Consider the following 15,280-nt stretch of genomic DNA (forward strand, 5'->3'; position numbering starts at 1 on the left):
TTCAAGATACGCCCCTGCGGATTTGCCACAAACAACCTTGCCCAAGACAAACCGTGCTTAAATGGGTCATGATCTAGTCGAAAGAAAAATATTTTTGGATTTTGAGAAGGCAGATGCGAATGCGAGCTGACTCATCCTTTTGACAGATGTCTGTATGAAACAGGTTTATGTCTAATGCCCTTAAGGTCAAAAAATTGGATTAACATCATTCAGTGACAGTTCAGATAGTTTCCTTCATATTAACTTCTGAGCATTGTTAAAAAAAAAAAAAAAAAAAAGGATTATGCAGAGATCATTTAAAGAATCAGTAGCTCCATCTAGTGGTGAATTAAGAGAGGTGTCCGACAATACATCTAAGGATTTTATTTTAAGAAAACATTAAACATTACATTATAATTAAAGAACAGAAGACAATGGATATTTAGGAAAAGCATCTCTGTCAAACCTATAAACAACATGCATCCAGTTTTGTGAAACTGTAGATCAAATTTAAACCTCAAGTTCTCTTTAAACATCAGAGTCGAGCAAAAATAACTCCTCAGCTGACGTCCTTCTGTATCATCTCGCACCAAGACAAATAATCAACAGATGCTACAGATGAAGTTATATTTAGCGCATATTGGGCAATTTTTTGCGATCCTTGGTGGCATTGCGCTTCCTCTTCTTACTCAAGAAGTTCTCCAGTTTTCCACTCCTTTTCAGCTCGCTGTACTTCTCTGCCAATTCCAGCTTCTTCATGTCAGCTGTAGAGAGGTTTTAAAGAAGTTGTAAATAAAAAAAATACACAGCACATTATATAGGTTATTTGATATTTCTTTGTTAAATGACGCACAATTGCGAACACTGGCGCTCAAAAGAAACCCGAGTAGGAATAGCGTGGCATTCCACTAACAAATCTTCTCCAAAATAATCAGTAACTTTGAATTATAAATACATCAGAACAATGTAAACACTCAGGGAACATGATGAAAAGACTTACATTTCTTCAGGTAGAAGGGTTTGTGTCCTTGGCCAACCAACTCTCTCTGTTTCCGCTTGAACTCAAGTTCCTTTTCTCTATCCTGCTCTTGCCTCTGACGTTCCCTCTGTTGGTTTTCCTGTTGTACACACACACACAGATTAGATATAAAGCACATCATAAGCAGCAATATTAAGCTTAACACACCTGTAAAGGTGTTTTATGTAGCTTTCTTAAAGGTATTTAAGTTTAAAGAGTCTTTATGCCCAGTATATTTCAAACATACCATTCTCTTAAGCAAGGCTTTCAGCTCTCCCTTTTTAGTTTTTGATTTGGCTGTCTTGAGATTCTTCTTCACTAACTGAAACAAATAGCAGTGGACATAAATGTGATGCACATAATGAAAACAAACAGGAATCAATAAAGCATTTTACATTTTCACAAACCTGTGCTTCCTTTTCTCGGAGATCATTGATGAATTTGTGCGTCTGATTAAAAATTTCAGGCTTGAATTCCCCTGAGAGGTCATCAAAGCGAGGGTCTCTTGAAATCTGTTTACAAAGCATAAAATGAAATCTCCCTAAGCATAAGTTTGAGCAACCATTAATTTAATAAACTCCAGAAACGTACCCTTTTCTTGACAGGAACCACTTTTCGGAGGAAAGGCACATGTTTCTTTGCAGAAATCTCTTGAGGTCTGAAGACAAAACACACAGTGATTAGACAAAACATACACAAACTGACAGACAAAATAACTTTAACTCACATAAACAATTCTTTGATTATTTTTAGTGAGATACATCAATAAAAACAATGATCAAATGTGGTTAAACTTTGATAAAAAAAGAAGCCCTGTTTACCAAGTTACTGTTGTTATTGTTAACTATAAAAAATAAAAAATTATTTTCGTTTATTAAAATAAAGCTGAAATAACATTAAATATAAAGATTAGAAAACTTAAACTTAAAAAACAAACGGAAATTAGAAATGCTGCCTTGGCAGCTAACTGAAATAAAACGTTAAAGTTGAAGTAGTAAAACTACAAAAAATAAAATTTGAATATATATATATATTTTTTTACAAAAGCACAAACAAATTCCTGAAAGTAACTCAAACTAAAATTATAATGAAAATATACAAATAAAAGCTAATTCAAAATATTAATAAATACTATAACATTTAACAATAGGTGTGTACCTGTGTTTATTTAGCCGTTTCATGGGCTCGTTTTTTTGCTGCTGCTTTGTGGCACCATAAGCGATTTTATTGTACACTTTTGTTCCGACTTTATTCTGTAGCTTTAAGATTTCCTCAAATGACATGGTTGATAATTCTGTACAAACACAAAGATATGCGTGTAAATGTAAATATGGCTCTTTTAAACAGGGTCAGCTAATAATCATTTAAATGTCAAAATTGTTGCATAAAGATCTGATATCTTCTTACCACTTTTAATGCTGCCCTTCCTGTGTGATTGTGCCTTGCTGCCTCCATCTTCATGGTTACTAACGGACTCTTCATCTTCACTCCCTGTGTCAACTTCATCACTCCCTGAGTCACCTTCATCGTCCATGCCATTGTCTTCAACCTCTGCAGATCCATCTTCATCCTCTTCAGGTGCTTCATCATCCTCTGCAGATCCCTCTTCATCTCTAATTTTCTCATCATTCTCTGCTGAAGTTTGCATCGCGCTCCTTTTACTGAGTAAAGCAAAGTTTCTCTCCATCTCTAAAGCGTCCTCTTCATCATCAGAACTGTGATTTTCCATTTTGGTCAGTTTCTTTGCTGATTTAGGCATTTTACTTCTTGTCCTTTTTAACCTGATTTTACTTAGCTTGTTTATAAGCTGTGGAAATGATGCATTGAACAAAAAGATGTTAGTGCAAAGACATTTTACAATATATTATGTTAAATATGTAAATATTTGTTTTAAGTATAACTGTAACACTTGACAATATTATGAATGCTAACCCTGCGCGAAGCCATTAACTTTATTAAAAGACAGCTGTGTATGTCTTGTACATGACAATATGAATATGTCATATCGTCATTCACTAATAGTTAGAGCTAACGTTATATGAAAAGTTAGATTCGTTTATTGCTTTTTTCCCCCGAAATACTCGTGCTTACTCTGTTGTTGTTTTCATCCACTTACCTGTGCCTCGGAGTACAGCAGTCAAATATGCCGATAAAACGAGGAAAATATTAACATGACAGGTTCATTACAGATGCAGTGTCAAAAGACTCAGAAGATGTCAAAACGTATAGAATAAGACAAGTGAAGACTAATATTAGCGCAAAAAAGCTAGTTCCGCACGCACGTGGAAGTTTGAGAACTGAGCATGCGCGTCACAAAACATCTATCAAAATAAAAGTCCTTGGGCTAATTATAATTCTTTTAAAATAAATGTACTCGGAGACCTTACAGTCTATGTTGGAGACATGTAAACATTAATATTATGTATCTTATAGATTTAATACGATAGCTTTGTAAATTCAATGATACTATTCTGGAAAAGGATTACACAAACACATATGAAATAATGACTTTCAAGGTTTTATGTTTTGGTAATATAGCCCTTTATTTTGACATTTACATTCACCAATATTTAATAGGATATAACTGCCAGGATTATGTTTATATTTACAACATAAAAGCGTAAATATGATCATATTTATTAGGCTAAATATCAAATTGGGCGATTATTACATAGGCTACTGCAAATTCATATTGTTTCCATATTTTACATAATGTTAATAATAATGTTCACACTCTTCAACCTCCATCAGTTATCTGTTTTAATATGGTGACATCTAGTCTATATATATATATATATATATATATATATATTATGCCTTCCTTTTTTATTGTGATAGCATTATATATCTATTAGTTTTTAAAATGGATGTCTTGAGTTTTCAGCCAAGTAATTCTGAGATGTCCCAGACCATGTTCAGAGGTACGTCCTTCATTCTTTCTTGGTAGACGCGGTCGAAACATTCACTCTGAGCCACTGTTAAAGAGTTCCTCCAGTCCCCAACTGTTCCTGTAACACGGCAGGTTGAAAACATTAATATAACAGGTCTATTCCACCACCGCTGATGTGTCACTTATCATATTTAATAATTTACTTTTAAATAATGAATAATTTCAAAAGTCTACTGTGACCCCTTGAACATAATGTTTTGAGAACATTATTAAAGATAATTTTGAAGCAACATTCTATCATCGTTAAAGAAATAAAGTTTGTTCATAACTTTGTGAGAAACTTAGAAACTCATAACGTTAGCCCAAGTTCTGAAAACGTTCCCTGTTAGCTGGGATCATGAAAGTGACGAAGTCTCTGTTTATATCTTATCTTGAAGATTAATTTTACAGTGCTTCAATTACCAACTCTTGATTTTTCACTTTTATCTGACCTTTGCGCAAAAAAAGTCCTGTTGGATCTTTCGTGACATCCTCCTGAACAACGGATTCATAGTTGGCCAAGGGGTCTTGCTTCATGTGTTTGAACGTGGCTGTCTCCACCACTTTATCGATCGCTGCGTCTGACAGATTCTTCCCCACAAACTCACAGATTTTCACAATGACAGACCTGAGGTCCTGTTAAAAGGTTTGTTCATATCATTGGTCAGTCTACAGATACCAATAGCCACCGACCACAACATTAGAAAAGAAATAATAACACTTGATGGAAAGATGATGGGATCATAAACTGAACCAGTCTCACCTTGATCATTTCTTCATAAGTAAGGATCAGGATGTTGTATTTGTCTTTATTTGTAATCCATCCTTTAACATGGTCAAACCAACGGCCACCAATCACTACAAACCAGACACAACATTAGTGTCAGACTTTGTAGAAGGTTCAAGACCTGGTTATATATATATATACACTCACCGGCCACTTTATTAGGTACACCTGTCCAACTGCTCGTTAACACTTAATTTCTAAGCAGCCAATCACATGGCGGCAACTCAGTGCATTTAGGCATGTAGACATGGTCAAGACAATCTCCTGCAGTTCAAACTGAGCATCAGTATGGGGAAGAAAGGTGATTTGAGTGACTTTGAACGTGGCATGATTGTTGGTGCCAGAAGGGCTGGTCTGAGTATTTCAGAAACTGCTAATCTACTGGGATTTTCACGCACAACCATCTCTAGGGTTTACAGAGAATGGTCCGAAAAAGAAAAAACATCCAGTGAGCGGCAGTTCTGTGGGTGGAAATGCCTTGTTGATGCCAGAGGTCAGAGGAGAATGGCCAGACTGGTTCGAGCTGATAGAAGGGCAACAGTGACTGAAATAACCACTCGTTACAACCGAGGTATGCAGCAAAGCATTTGTGAAGCCACAACACGCACAACCTTGAGGCGGATGGGCTACAACAGCAGAAGACTCCACCGGGTACCACTCATCTCCACTACAAATAGGAAAAAGAGGCTACAATTTGCAAGAGCTCACCAAAATTGAACAGTTGAAGACTGGAAAAATGTTGCCTGGTCTGATGAGTCTCGATTTCTGTTGAGACATTCAGATGTTAGAGTCAGAATTTGGCGTAAACAGAATGAGAACATGGAACCATCATGCCTTGTTACCACTGTGCAGGCTGGTGGTGGTGGTGTAATGGTGTGGGGGATGTTTTCCTGGCACACTTTAGGCCCCTTAGTGCCAATTGGGCATCGTTTAAATGCCACGGCCTACCTGAGCATTGTTTCTGACCATGTCCATCCCTTTATGGCCACCATGTACCCATCCTCTGATGGCTACTTCCACCATGTCACAAAGCTCTAATCATTTCAAATTGGTTTCTTGAACATGACAATGAGTTCACTGTACTAAAATGGCCTCCACAGTCACCAGATCTCAACCCAATAGAGCATCTTTGGGATGTGGTGGAACGGGAGATTCGCATCAAGGATGTGCAGCCGACAAATCTGCGGCAACTGTGTGATGCCATCATGTCAATATGGACCAAACTCCCTGAGGAATGCTTCCAGCACCTTGTTGAATCTATGCCACGAAGAATTGAGGCAGTTCTGAAGGCAAAAGGGGGTCCAACCCGTTACTAGCATGGGGTACCTAATAAAGTGGCCGGTGAGTGTATATAAACATACATACATACATACATACATACAAGTAACAAGTATCTGTTATGTAAAACATGATAGTTTTGGCTCTTACTGCATCCTGTGAAGAATTTTTCCAGCATCTCGCCCATGCTCTCGGAAGAATCCAAGTTTTTTATGTTGTTGGAAAAATGGAAATATGACACCATGACGTCTTTAGGGTTTCTCATGACGTAGATGATCTGACATCAAAAAGACGTATTAAAAACTGTGCATGACGTCAATGCTGTTTATTAATTGATTGATGAACGCATACACACCTTTCCTTTTCTTTGCAGCGCTTTGGGCATCAGCGGCTGGAGTAAATGGGAACAGAAGAGTCTCGGAGATGGACGAGTGTTGTAATCTTTCCCCTTCAAACGATACTCTAGCCAGGGCATCTGCTCGTACGTGCTTTGTTTGGCTTTGTCCGGGAAATCTTCCTCGTATATTAAAGTAATGATCCGTTGGGTCCATACCGTACCTGAGAATCAAGCATTTAATAGGCCATCATGAAACATTTCACTTATACGTATATCCTTAGAAATGTATGTGCTAAAAAAGTAGCCTATATGCCTTGCTTAGGCTACTTAAGTTCTAAAATAGGTTACTCTTTGGCTTTTTATTATTATTATTATTTTGTCTTCACTTACCTGATTTCGGGAAGGTAACAACAAAGAGATCATCATCCCTGGTTTCGAAATCCTCTAAACTGTCAATATACTCTGGAGTAACATCATGATCTTTTTCCAAAGATAAGACAGTGTCTTTGTACGTGATCAGTTTGTCACTAAGCTTTTTGTAATCCTGCTGAGCCATAGTTCTCGCTGAGCCAAATCAACACTAGCGCGTGTGTTGCCAAAAGACCGTAAATGACGAAGGAAAATTGTTATAATATATCCATGCAGGGCCAGACTTCATTGAGAAAAAAGGTCATCTTTGCTGTTACACAATAGTAAAAGGGTTATTTATGGAGTTCATGACCAACCTTTGGACTCTGTGCTTTAAAGGGATAGTTCACCCAAAAATCTAAATTCTGTCAGTAATTACTCACCCTCATGTTGTTCCAACCCCGTAAGACTTTCGTTCATCTTCGGAACACAAATTAAGATATTTTTGATTAAATCTGAGAGCTGGATCACTCCTCCATAGGCTTCTAAGGAAGTGAAACTTGCCGGCCCAGAAAAGTTATTAAAGATATCGTTAAAATAGTCCAAGTGACTACAGTGGCTCAATCTTAAATTTATCAAGCAACGAGAATACTTTTTGTGCGCAAAAAACAAACGACTTTATTCAACTATTTATTTCCTTCTCTGTGGGCCTCGAGTGAGTTCACGTAGTGTAACAGCGCAGCGATCTTTCGTGGCCCAGTCAATCTCAGGCCCAGTCGAAGCTGGATGATCGACCCCAGCCCAGCTCCGTAGGTCTCTCCCCTATTTCCAAGACCTCCACCACGAGGTTTCGAAGTCTTGGAAGCAGCCTTTTTTGGCGCACATCACGAATCTCGTGGCCGCTGATTTCGCCACTATTTCTAAAATGGCGGAGCACGGCTAGGCAGCAATGCTGATTGTGGAAGAGACTCTTGCGGCCCATCTCGCGCCGTCTTCGGCTCCAACTTGCGTAGGGTTATTTCCGCTTTGGTTGGGAAATCTTACATGGCCGCTGGACAGGTGTCTGTACTCAAGGCCTATCAAGCAGAATTGCTTAAAGGGGCCATAGGTGATTCCCTGCAGAATCTTTTTTTTTTTTGTTATGCTGGTTGAAAGTCTCCTCATATCATGATAGCAATCACTCTGTTTAACGGTCTAAAAGTATTTTTATAAATATATGTCGTCTGTGGAAGGCGTATAGGACCAAAGAATGTTCGTTCAATCGTTGCATTCGGTCCGAACGGTCTTATAGCATGTGTTTTCTGTCGGTCAATGTGTGTTTGCATGGGGTTTTCTGTGTTTACAGGGAAGCAATGGGCAAAGCCAGATCCTCCGTGAGTCACCCCAAGAACGACCAGGGAGCCAAGGACAGAAATCCAGCAGGGAATGAAGAAAAGAAGTCAGAGAGCACAAAAGTGCTAACACACACAGGGAGAGAGAATGAGTCAATGAATCCATGAACTGTGACATACAGTATATAGTATGTGAAAAACTGTAGTGGTGCAGGTATGACATCACTTTGTAGACAAACGAGTTTGCATTTTAGCACTTCCGGTTCCATCGTCCTGATTAGACGCAGCTCAAGACCGCATGTGGGGGTATTTGGACAGGCCCAGAGTCTGAATAATTGAACAGTTCAGGATCATGTTGTATTGCACAAAACGTCTATCAAAATAAAAGTCCTCAGGCTAATTATAATTCTGTCAAAATAGTTGTATTCGGAGACATGTGAAAATGAATATTATATACTGTATTTTATACATTAAATACGATAGCTTTGTAAATTAATTCATTACATTTTGGAAAAGGATTACACAAACACATGAAATAAAAACTTTCAAAGTTTTATGTTTTGGTAAATTTATTTCGACATTTGCATTCAACCAACATTTAATAGGCTATTACTACCAGAATTATGTTTACATTTACAACATAAAAGCGGAAAAAACTTAAATATGATCATATTTATTAAATATCAAATTGGCTGAAAATTACATAGGCTACTGCAAATTCATATTGTTTCCATATTTTACATAATGTTAATTATAGTGTACACACTCTTCAACCTCCATTAGTTATCTGTTTTGATATGGTGACATCTAGTCACATTATGCCTTCCTTTTATTGTGATAGTCTTATATTGCAAGGAATCCACTTAAGGCAAGTTGTACAGAAGAAGAAGTGCAGTTTATTACAAACAAAACCAAACATAAAACAAAAACATGGCGTGGCATGAAAAATTCAAAATTAAGACATGAATTTACACAACAGAGGTTACAGTGAAACAAAACTTGACAAAGACACATGGCAGACATGAGGCATGACATGAACAAAACCAAAACGTGACATATATCTTTATAGTTTTTAAAATTAATGTCACAACTTGAGTTTTCAGCCAAGTAATTCTGAGATGTCCCAGACCATGTTCAGAGGTACGTCCTTCATTCTTTCTTGGTACACGTGGTCGAAACATTCACTCTGAGCCACTGTTAAAGAGTTCCTCCAGTCCCCAACTGTTCCTGTAACACGGCAGGTTCAAAACATTAATATAACATCCTATTCCACCACCGCTGATGTGTCACTTATCACATTTAATAATTTACTTTTAACAAAAGTCTACTGTGACCCCTTGAACATAATGTTTTGAGAACATTATTAAAGATAACTTTGAACAAACATTCTATCATCGTTAAAGACAATTAGCCCAAGTTCTGAGAATGTTCCCTTTTAGCTGGGATCATGAAGTGACAATTTGAAAAAAGCTCTCCGTTTATATCTTTATATCTCTAAGATTAATTGGACACTGCTACAATTATCCAAACCTTTTATCTGACCTTTGCGCAAAAAAAGTCCTGTTGGATCTTTCGTGACATCCTGAACAACGGATTCATAGTTGGCCAAGGGGTCTTGCTTCATGTGTTTGAACGTGGCTGTCTCCACCACTTTATCGATCGCTGCGTCTGACAGATTCTTCCCCACAAACTCACAGATTTTCACAATGACAGACCTGAGGTCCTGTTAAAAGGTTTGTTCATATCATTGGTCAGTCTACAGATACCAATAGCCACCGACCACAACATCAGAAAAGAAATAATAACACTTGATGGAAAGATGATCATAATCTGAACCAGTCTCACCTTGATCATTTCTTCATAAGTAAGGATCAGGATGCTGTATTTGTCTTTATTTGTAATCCATCCTTTAACATGGTCAAACCAACGGCCACCAATCACTACAAACCAGACACAACATTAGTGTCAGACTTTGTAGAAGGTTCAAGACCTGGTTATATATATAAACACATACATACATACATACAAGTAACAAGTATCTGTTATGTAAAACATGATAGTTTTGGCTCTTACTGCATCCTGTGAAGAATTTTTCCAGCATCTCGCCCATGCTCTCGGAAGAATCCAAGTTTTTCATGTTGTTGGAAAAATGGAAATATGACACCATGACGTCTTTAGGGTTTCTCATGACGTAGATGATCTGACATCAAAAATTTTTATTAAAAACTGTGCATGACGTCAATGCTGTTTGTTAATTGATTGATGAACGCATACACACCTTTCCTTTTCTTTGCAGCGCTTTGGGCATCAGCGGCTGGAGTAAATGGGAACAGAAGAGTCTTGGAGATGGACGAGTGTTGTAATCTTCCCCCTTCAAACGATACTCTAGCCAGGGCATCTGCTCGTACGTGCTTTGTTTGGCTTTGTCCGGGAAATCTTCCTCGTATAGTAAAGTAATGATCCGTTGGGTCCATACCGTACCTGAGAGCGGCGTAAAATCAAGCATATAATAGGCCTACATTAAATATTTCTGTTACATATCCTTAGATGTTTAGCTACGTGCTGCTAAAAAAGTAGCCTATATGCCGTAGGCTACTTAAATTCTGAAATAGGTTACTCTTTGGCTTTTTATTATTATTATTATTATTATTTTGTCTTCACTTACCTGATTTCGGGAAGGTAACAACAAAGAGATCATCATCCCTTGTTTCGAAATCCTCTAAACTGTCAATATACTCTGGAGTAACATCATGATTCGGATCCAAAGTTAAGACAGTGTCTTTGTACGTGATCAGTTTGTCACTAAGCTTTTTGTAATCCTGCTGAGCCATAGTTCTCGCTGAGCCAAATCAACACTAGCGCGTGTTGCCAAAAGACCGTAAATGACGAAGGAAAATAATATCCATGCAGGGCCAGACTTCATTGAGAAAAAGGTCATCTTTGCTGTTACACAATAGTCAAAGGATTATTTATTTTTGCGGAGTTCATGACCAACCTTTGGACACGGTGCTTTAATCCACATCTTTATTGTCAGTCTTTGTAGGCCTACATTTCAAATAGGAAATGTAATAGGAAGGTTAAGAAGGTATATCACAGCAGATGCACAAATTACTGTTGCACTTGGTCCATATTTTATACGTTCAATAATATTCATTGGTTCTCAACATTCTTTACTGTAAGGTATTTTCCATATTCCTGCTGTAATTCTGAAAAAGCTTCTTGTTTTCAAACTTTATGAACAGTAATAAGTATTGATATATTACCGTAAATTGATTAACCATGACTCATTTTGTGGGGGGTGGAGAAAGAAATATGATTTAAGTTTAAGTTTGGTTTTATGTTTTCTTTTTTTTAGATTTTAATTTAGATTAGTTATATATTTTTAATATAATAATCTTATAATAATAAATAATTCTGGCCTCTCTTGAAAGTTTGCTGAGGCCCCTAGTGGACCCCAGCCTATTCTATTATTCTATTACCAGAATAAACATCAATAAAATGGTCATAAACAGTCTCAGAAGGACATGTTGCATGTGATTTAACATCTTCATATCTATTCAAATGGGATAATTTCAGCCTAAATGAAACCACTGAACACAATTAAAAGTCAAGGAATAGTTGTTATGTAAGATATGAGGGCAGTTCAGAGAGTTTACCTCTAACTAGGGCTATGTCCCAGGTTAACCTCATCATAAAAAACTCTTGTTTGCAGTTTGGAACGTGGGAAAAGATGAAGCAATCATAATATAAGATAGGCTGGAGATTGATGCGCAAACTACACTACCTTAATAAAAAGTCATGAGCAACACGATTTGACATTTGGAAATCATTATTTAGGCTATATGACTTGATGGTTTTTGCTGATATCTACTGGTAATTCTGGGAAACTCAAGCATATCAGAAATAGGCTATCAAAATGGTCTGCAACCAGTTATAACAAATCTAACTAACACTTTCCCTGACTTGCGGATGCGATGAGACCTGTTTTCCCGTTTGTGACGTTTGACATAAAGCCTATTAGTTAGCAAATCCAGGTGATTCAGGGCCTTTCCAAAACACACACTTGTGGTCTTTGCACTTGACCACTTGTCAACTTACATGATATGCTTTATTTTGATTTTCAATACCGTGCCTTTGAAAATAAACATCTAAATGTCTGTTCAGTAGTCGCTATACCAGATGATTTAGTATTTGTGGTGCCAAATTATATGTATCTAATTAATTTAATTAGAGTGGATTGTTTTCCTCGACATCTCACGGTTTCGGGGCACAAGTTCCTGAACATGATGCATGATGGGATACGCTTATCCTCGAATACCGCTTCAGAGAGGTTTAGTGTGAGCTTTGGCGTTTTTAAGACCTATGCTGTGTTCAAATCGCCCCCTATACCCCCCATTCACTATTCCCACATTACTCCACTAATATAGTCGACTTGAAGGAGTGAATGAAAACGAGTGCGTGAATTCGGACATTGCAGTGCGTCGGAAGGGCCGCTGCTTTTACATAGTTAGTGCTTGATGTTAATTGAAACGTAGCAAACTGGCAGCTCCAGGAAACTAGCATGTAAAAAGCGTAATTAAACAATTTAATAATCAATTAAAAAGTAATTTATACCTGTATGATATTATGCTGTAGCCACATTGGACCAGCGGTTTGGAAAATGTATGGATGATTGATTGTTTTACACTCGTTATTGTGGTGCATTATGGTGCACTCGATGGTGCACTCGATAACCACTATGGTTTCAGACACCACTACAAATGTCTGTTCCCTCAAATTTTAAGGGTATAGGGGGCGATTTCGCAACACAGCCCTGGATAGTCTTGATAGATATTTTCAAATAAACATGTATTAGATCAAACTACAGCCGACTATTGAGTAGCAAGCCCACATTGAGTGTGTGATACATATCTAGATTCAGCCTCACATGGAGCCTGGGATTGAAACAGGTTTGTTTAGCCAGAGTCAAGCGCGGTTCTACTCTCTCTCTCTCTCTCTCTCTCTCTCTGTGCCTCTTTTCCCACACATGGGTCACCTAATCCCTCCTCTGGAGAGCCGAACATGCAAAAGGACTGTTTCAGCACCGGGATTATAGCAAGCGAAGATCTGAGTTTAGATTGTGATCTGCAGTCTGACATAACAAATCCTACACCTCTGAGAACTACATTTGCAGAGTAATTGGTTGAGAGTTTCAAGACAAAGTTTTAAGGAAGTAGGCTATTTTACTTCAGTTCATTTCTATTAATTAACTTAATTAATTTGCATGATGTTTTCGTTTCAGCAATGCAATAAAAAATAAAATTCCCACTTCATGATGATTCAAGTGATTTTTATGATGGTCATTTTTTTGTATTATGTTTGTTTTATGTCATTAGTGTCTTTTAAGCCTATTTGGGCTGGGCATGTACGTGCAAGGCACTTTAATAAATAAAATAATAAAAAATAATAATAATAATGATTATGATTAATAATGATAATGATAATTTTGATTAAACTGATCGCTAATTATCTGTGAAAGTGGGTGTTATATACTAGATGGTCGTTTCAGAAATTATTCAGATTACATTCTGATGAAAGATATACAATTTTTTTTGTTGTAAATTAATGAATGAATCACAGAAAGTAAACAGACTTTTAGAATAGATTTTTCATGATTGTAAGGGGCTGAATTAGCCTGACTTTGTCATACTCATATTCTAGTCAGAATGTGAGTCTGATACTGCTTCATAGGGCTTTGATTATGAGGCGTGTCTTAACCGAACCAGGAAAAAAAAAAACTCTGCACTCAATTGGATAGACCTACAACCAATCAGAGCAACGCAGTAAGTCAACTACTTTGCATAGCACAGTTGTCAACTACAGAACTCAAATGCACGCACGCTGGAAGAAGTAAAAGAACGAGTGTTGCTTCTTTTACTTGGCCCTCTTGAGTGCGACCAAAGGAGAAACTACAACGACCACAGGGTTTTCATTGCGTCCCATCTTCTTAGTTACCATCGGAGCCAGCTGATAAATTAAACGTTTGCCGAATCCCATAGGAAGGACGGCAAACACATCTTTCCGATCGACAAATGCCTTAATTGCAGTTTTATGTTCGTCTTTTAAAATGAATGCGCTGTTGATTTCTTTTACAACAGACGCGATAGCGGAATCTCTACATCTCAGTTCTCCAGCTGCAGTCATCTTTGAGGGAAACCAGTTCAACCCAAGCGCTCTTTGATAACGTGAGGATTACGTCCCTGCAGATCATCTGTCCATCATCGTATAAAGCCCGCCCTGGCAATTTGATTGGCCCGACGATTTCTGAACCGATCATAATTACTCCTCAATGGATCGAGTCCAGACCGAACTTCCAGACCAAAAAATGTTGTGGGCGGGGTTCGGGCTGGCATCCAGGCTAGGGCTGAATGGGAAATAATGCAAATAATTGAGAGGCTGTTTGGAATATTTGTATTTTTTTTTTTTAAAGTGAACAAAACAATAAAATATAAAAAGAAAGTTTCAAAAAATCTTTCGAAGGCGTTATTCTCTACATTTCATTTCAACGTATTTTCTCGAAACACAACGACTTTATTCTCGATATTTAATGAGTTTATTCTCAAGATTGTATTTCGACTTTTTTCTCGAAATTTAACGAGTTTTTTTTCTCAAAACACAACGACTTTATTCTCGATATTTAATGAGTTTATTCTCAAGATTGTATTTAGACTTTTTTCTCGAAATTTAACGAGTTTAATTTCGCATTATAATGACTTTAATCTCGAGATGGTTTTATTTTTTTATTATTGCTTGGCCCTAATCCTCTTCTGTACTTTGACTCATGGATATAAAATATTCAATATAAAATAATTTTCAAATATTAGAAAAAAAAAGTTTTTCATCAGCTACTAATTTTCTCACATAAAATCCGATTTTTTTTCTTTAAATAAAACTAAGGAACGCCTAACTAAACTTGAAAAGGTTTTATCTGTTTTCAGGTGGAGCATGTGTTTTTAGTTTTGACTGTTGATCTGTCTCATAAACAACATAAACAGTGTAGTTAAGCCTCTTTTACACTTTTTGTCTTCAGATTGTTGATGGTAACCCACACACCTGCCGTTTGGAGACACTGGTGTTTGTTTGTAAACTTCAGTTTGAAGGATCTGAGGCTTTTGTGCTTTTTTAAAGGATCTGAGGCATTTTTGCTGCCTGTTTTGTCTGCTCTGTCTAACACTCTGTTGTCTGCACAAAACACTGCATCAACAATGAATCTCGCATTCAGAACAGCAAGTCA

The 15,280-nt window shown here is 37.3% G+C and overlaps 3 protein-coding genes across 4 annotated transcripts in view; all 3 read right to left on the minus strand.

The window, feature by feature from the left end:
- Window positions 1–324: 324 nt before the first annotated feature.
- rrp36 (ribosomal RNA processing 36) overlaps window positions 325–15,280 on the minus strand; it is a 305,769-nt gene continuing 290,813 nt past the window's right edge. The window contains exons 1-8 of one of the 2 annotated variants that reach the window (XM_056256612.1): window positions 3,114–3,195; window positions 2,405–2,804; window positions 2,156–2,291; window positions 1,589–1,655; window positions 1,405–1,509; window positions 1,245–1,319; window positions 980–1,097; window positions 325–743 (exon numbers count right to left, since the gene is read on the minus strand). In XM_056256612.1, the coding sequence (XP_056112587.1) occupies window positions 610–743; window positions 980–1,097; window positions 1,245–1,319; window positions 1,405–1,509; window positions 1,589–1,655; window positions 2,156–2,291; window positions 2,405–2,756 (987 nt within the window). In that variant the 5' untranslated portion in view covers window positions 2,757–2,804; window positions 3,114–3,195 and the 3' untranslated portion in view covers window positions 325–609. Of the gene's footprint in view, window positions 744–979; window positions 1,098–1,244; window positions 1,320–1,404; window positions 1,510–1,588; window positions 1,656–2,155; window positions 2,292–2,404; window positions 2,805–3,113; window positions 3,196–15,280 lie in introns of those variants that run through there. The other variant, XM_056256613.1, reaches the window with a different exon arrangement.
- On the minus strand, window positions 3,847–6,897 carry LOC130089325 (amine sulfotransferase-like). Its single transcript, XM_056256614.1, has 6 exons — window positions 6,719–6,897; window positions 6,347–6,549; window positions 6,142–6,268; window positions 4,690–4,784; window positions 4,379–4,562; window positions 3,847–4,005 (listed from the first exon to the last, which is right to left on the minus strand). Exons 1-6 carry the CDS (start codon window positions 6,882–6,884, stop codon window positions 3,878–3,880), a joined length of 903 nt encoding a protein of 300 aa, XP_056112589.1. The 5' UTR covers window positions 6,885–6,897; the 3' UTR covers window positions 3,847–3,877.
- LOC130089327 (amine sulfotransferase-like) lies at window positions 9,104–10,838 on the minus strand. The gene is made up of 6 exons (XM_056256615.1): window positions 10,673–10,838; window positions 10,286–10,488; window positions 10,081–10,207; window positions 9,853–9,947; window positions 9,550–9,730; window positions 9,104–9,234 (listed from the first exon to the last, which is right to left on the minus strand). Exons 1-6 carry the CDS (start codon window positions 10,836–10,838, stop codon window positions 9,107–9,109), a joined length of 900 nt encoding a protein of 299 aa, XP_056112590.1. The 3' UTR covers window positions 9,104–9,106.

This window comes from Rhinichthys klamathensis, unplaced genomic scaffold, assembly GCF_029890125.1.
Source record: "Rhinichthys klamathensis goyatoka isolate OS25496 unplaced genomic scaffold, OSU_Roscu_1.1 h1tg000127l_1, whole genome shotgun sequence".
Lineage (NCBI taxonomy): Eukaryota > Metazoa > Chordata > Actinopteri > Cypriniformes > Leuciscidae > Rhinichthys > Rhinichthys klamathensis.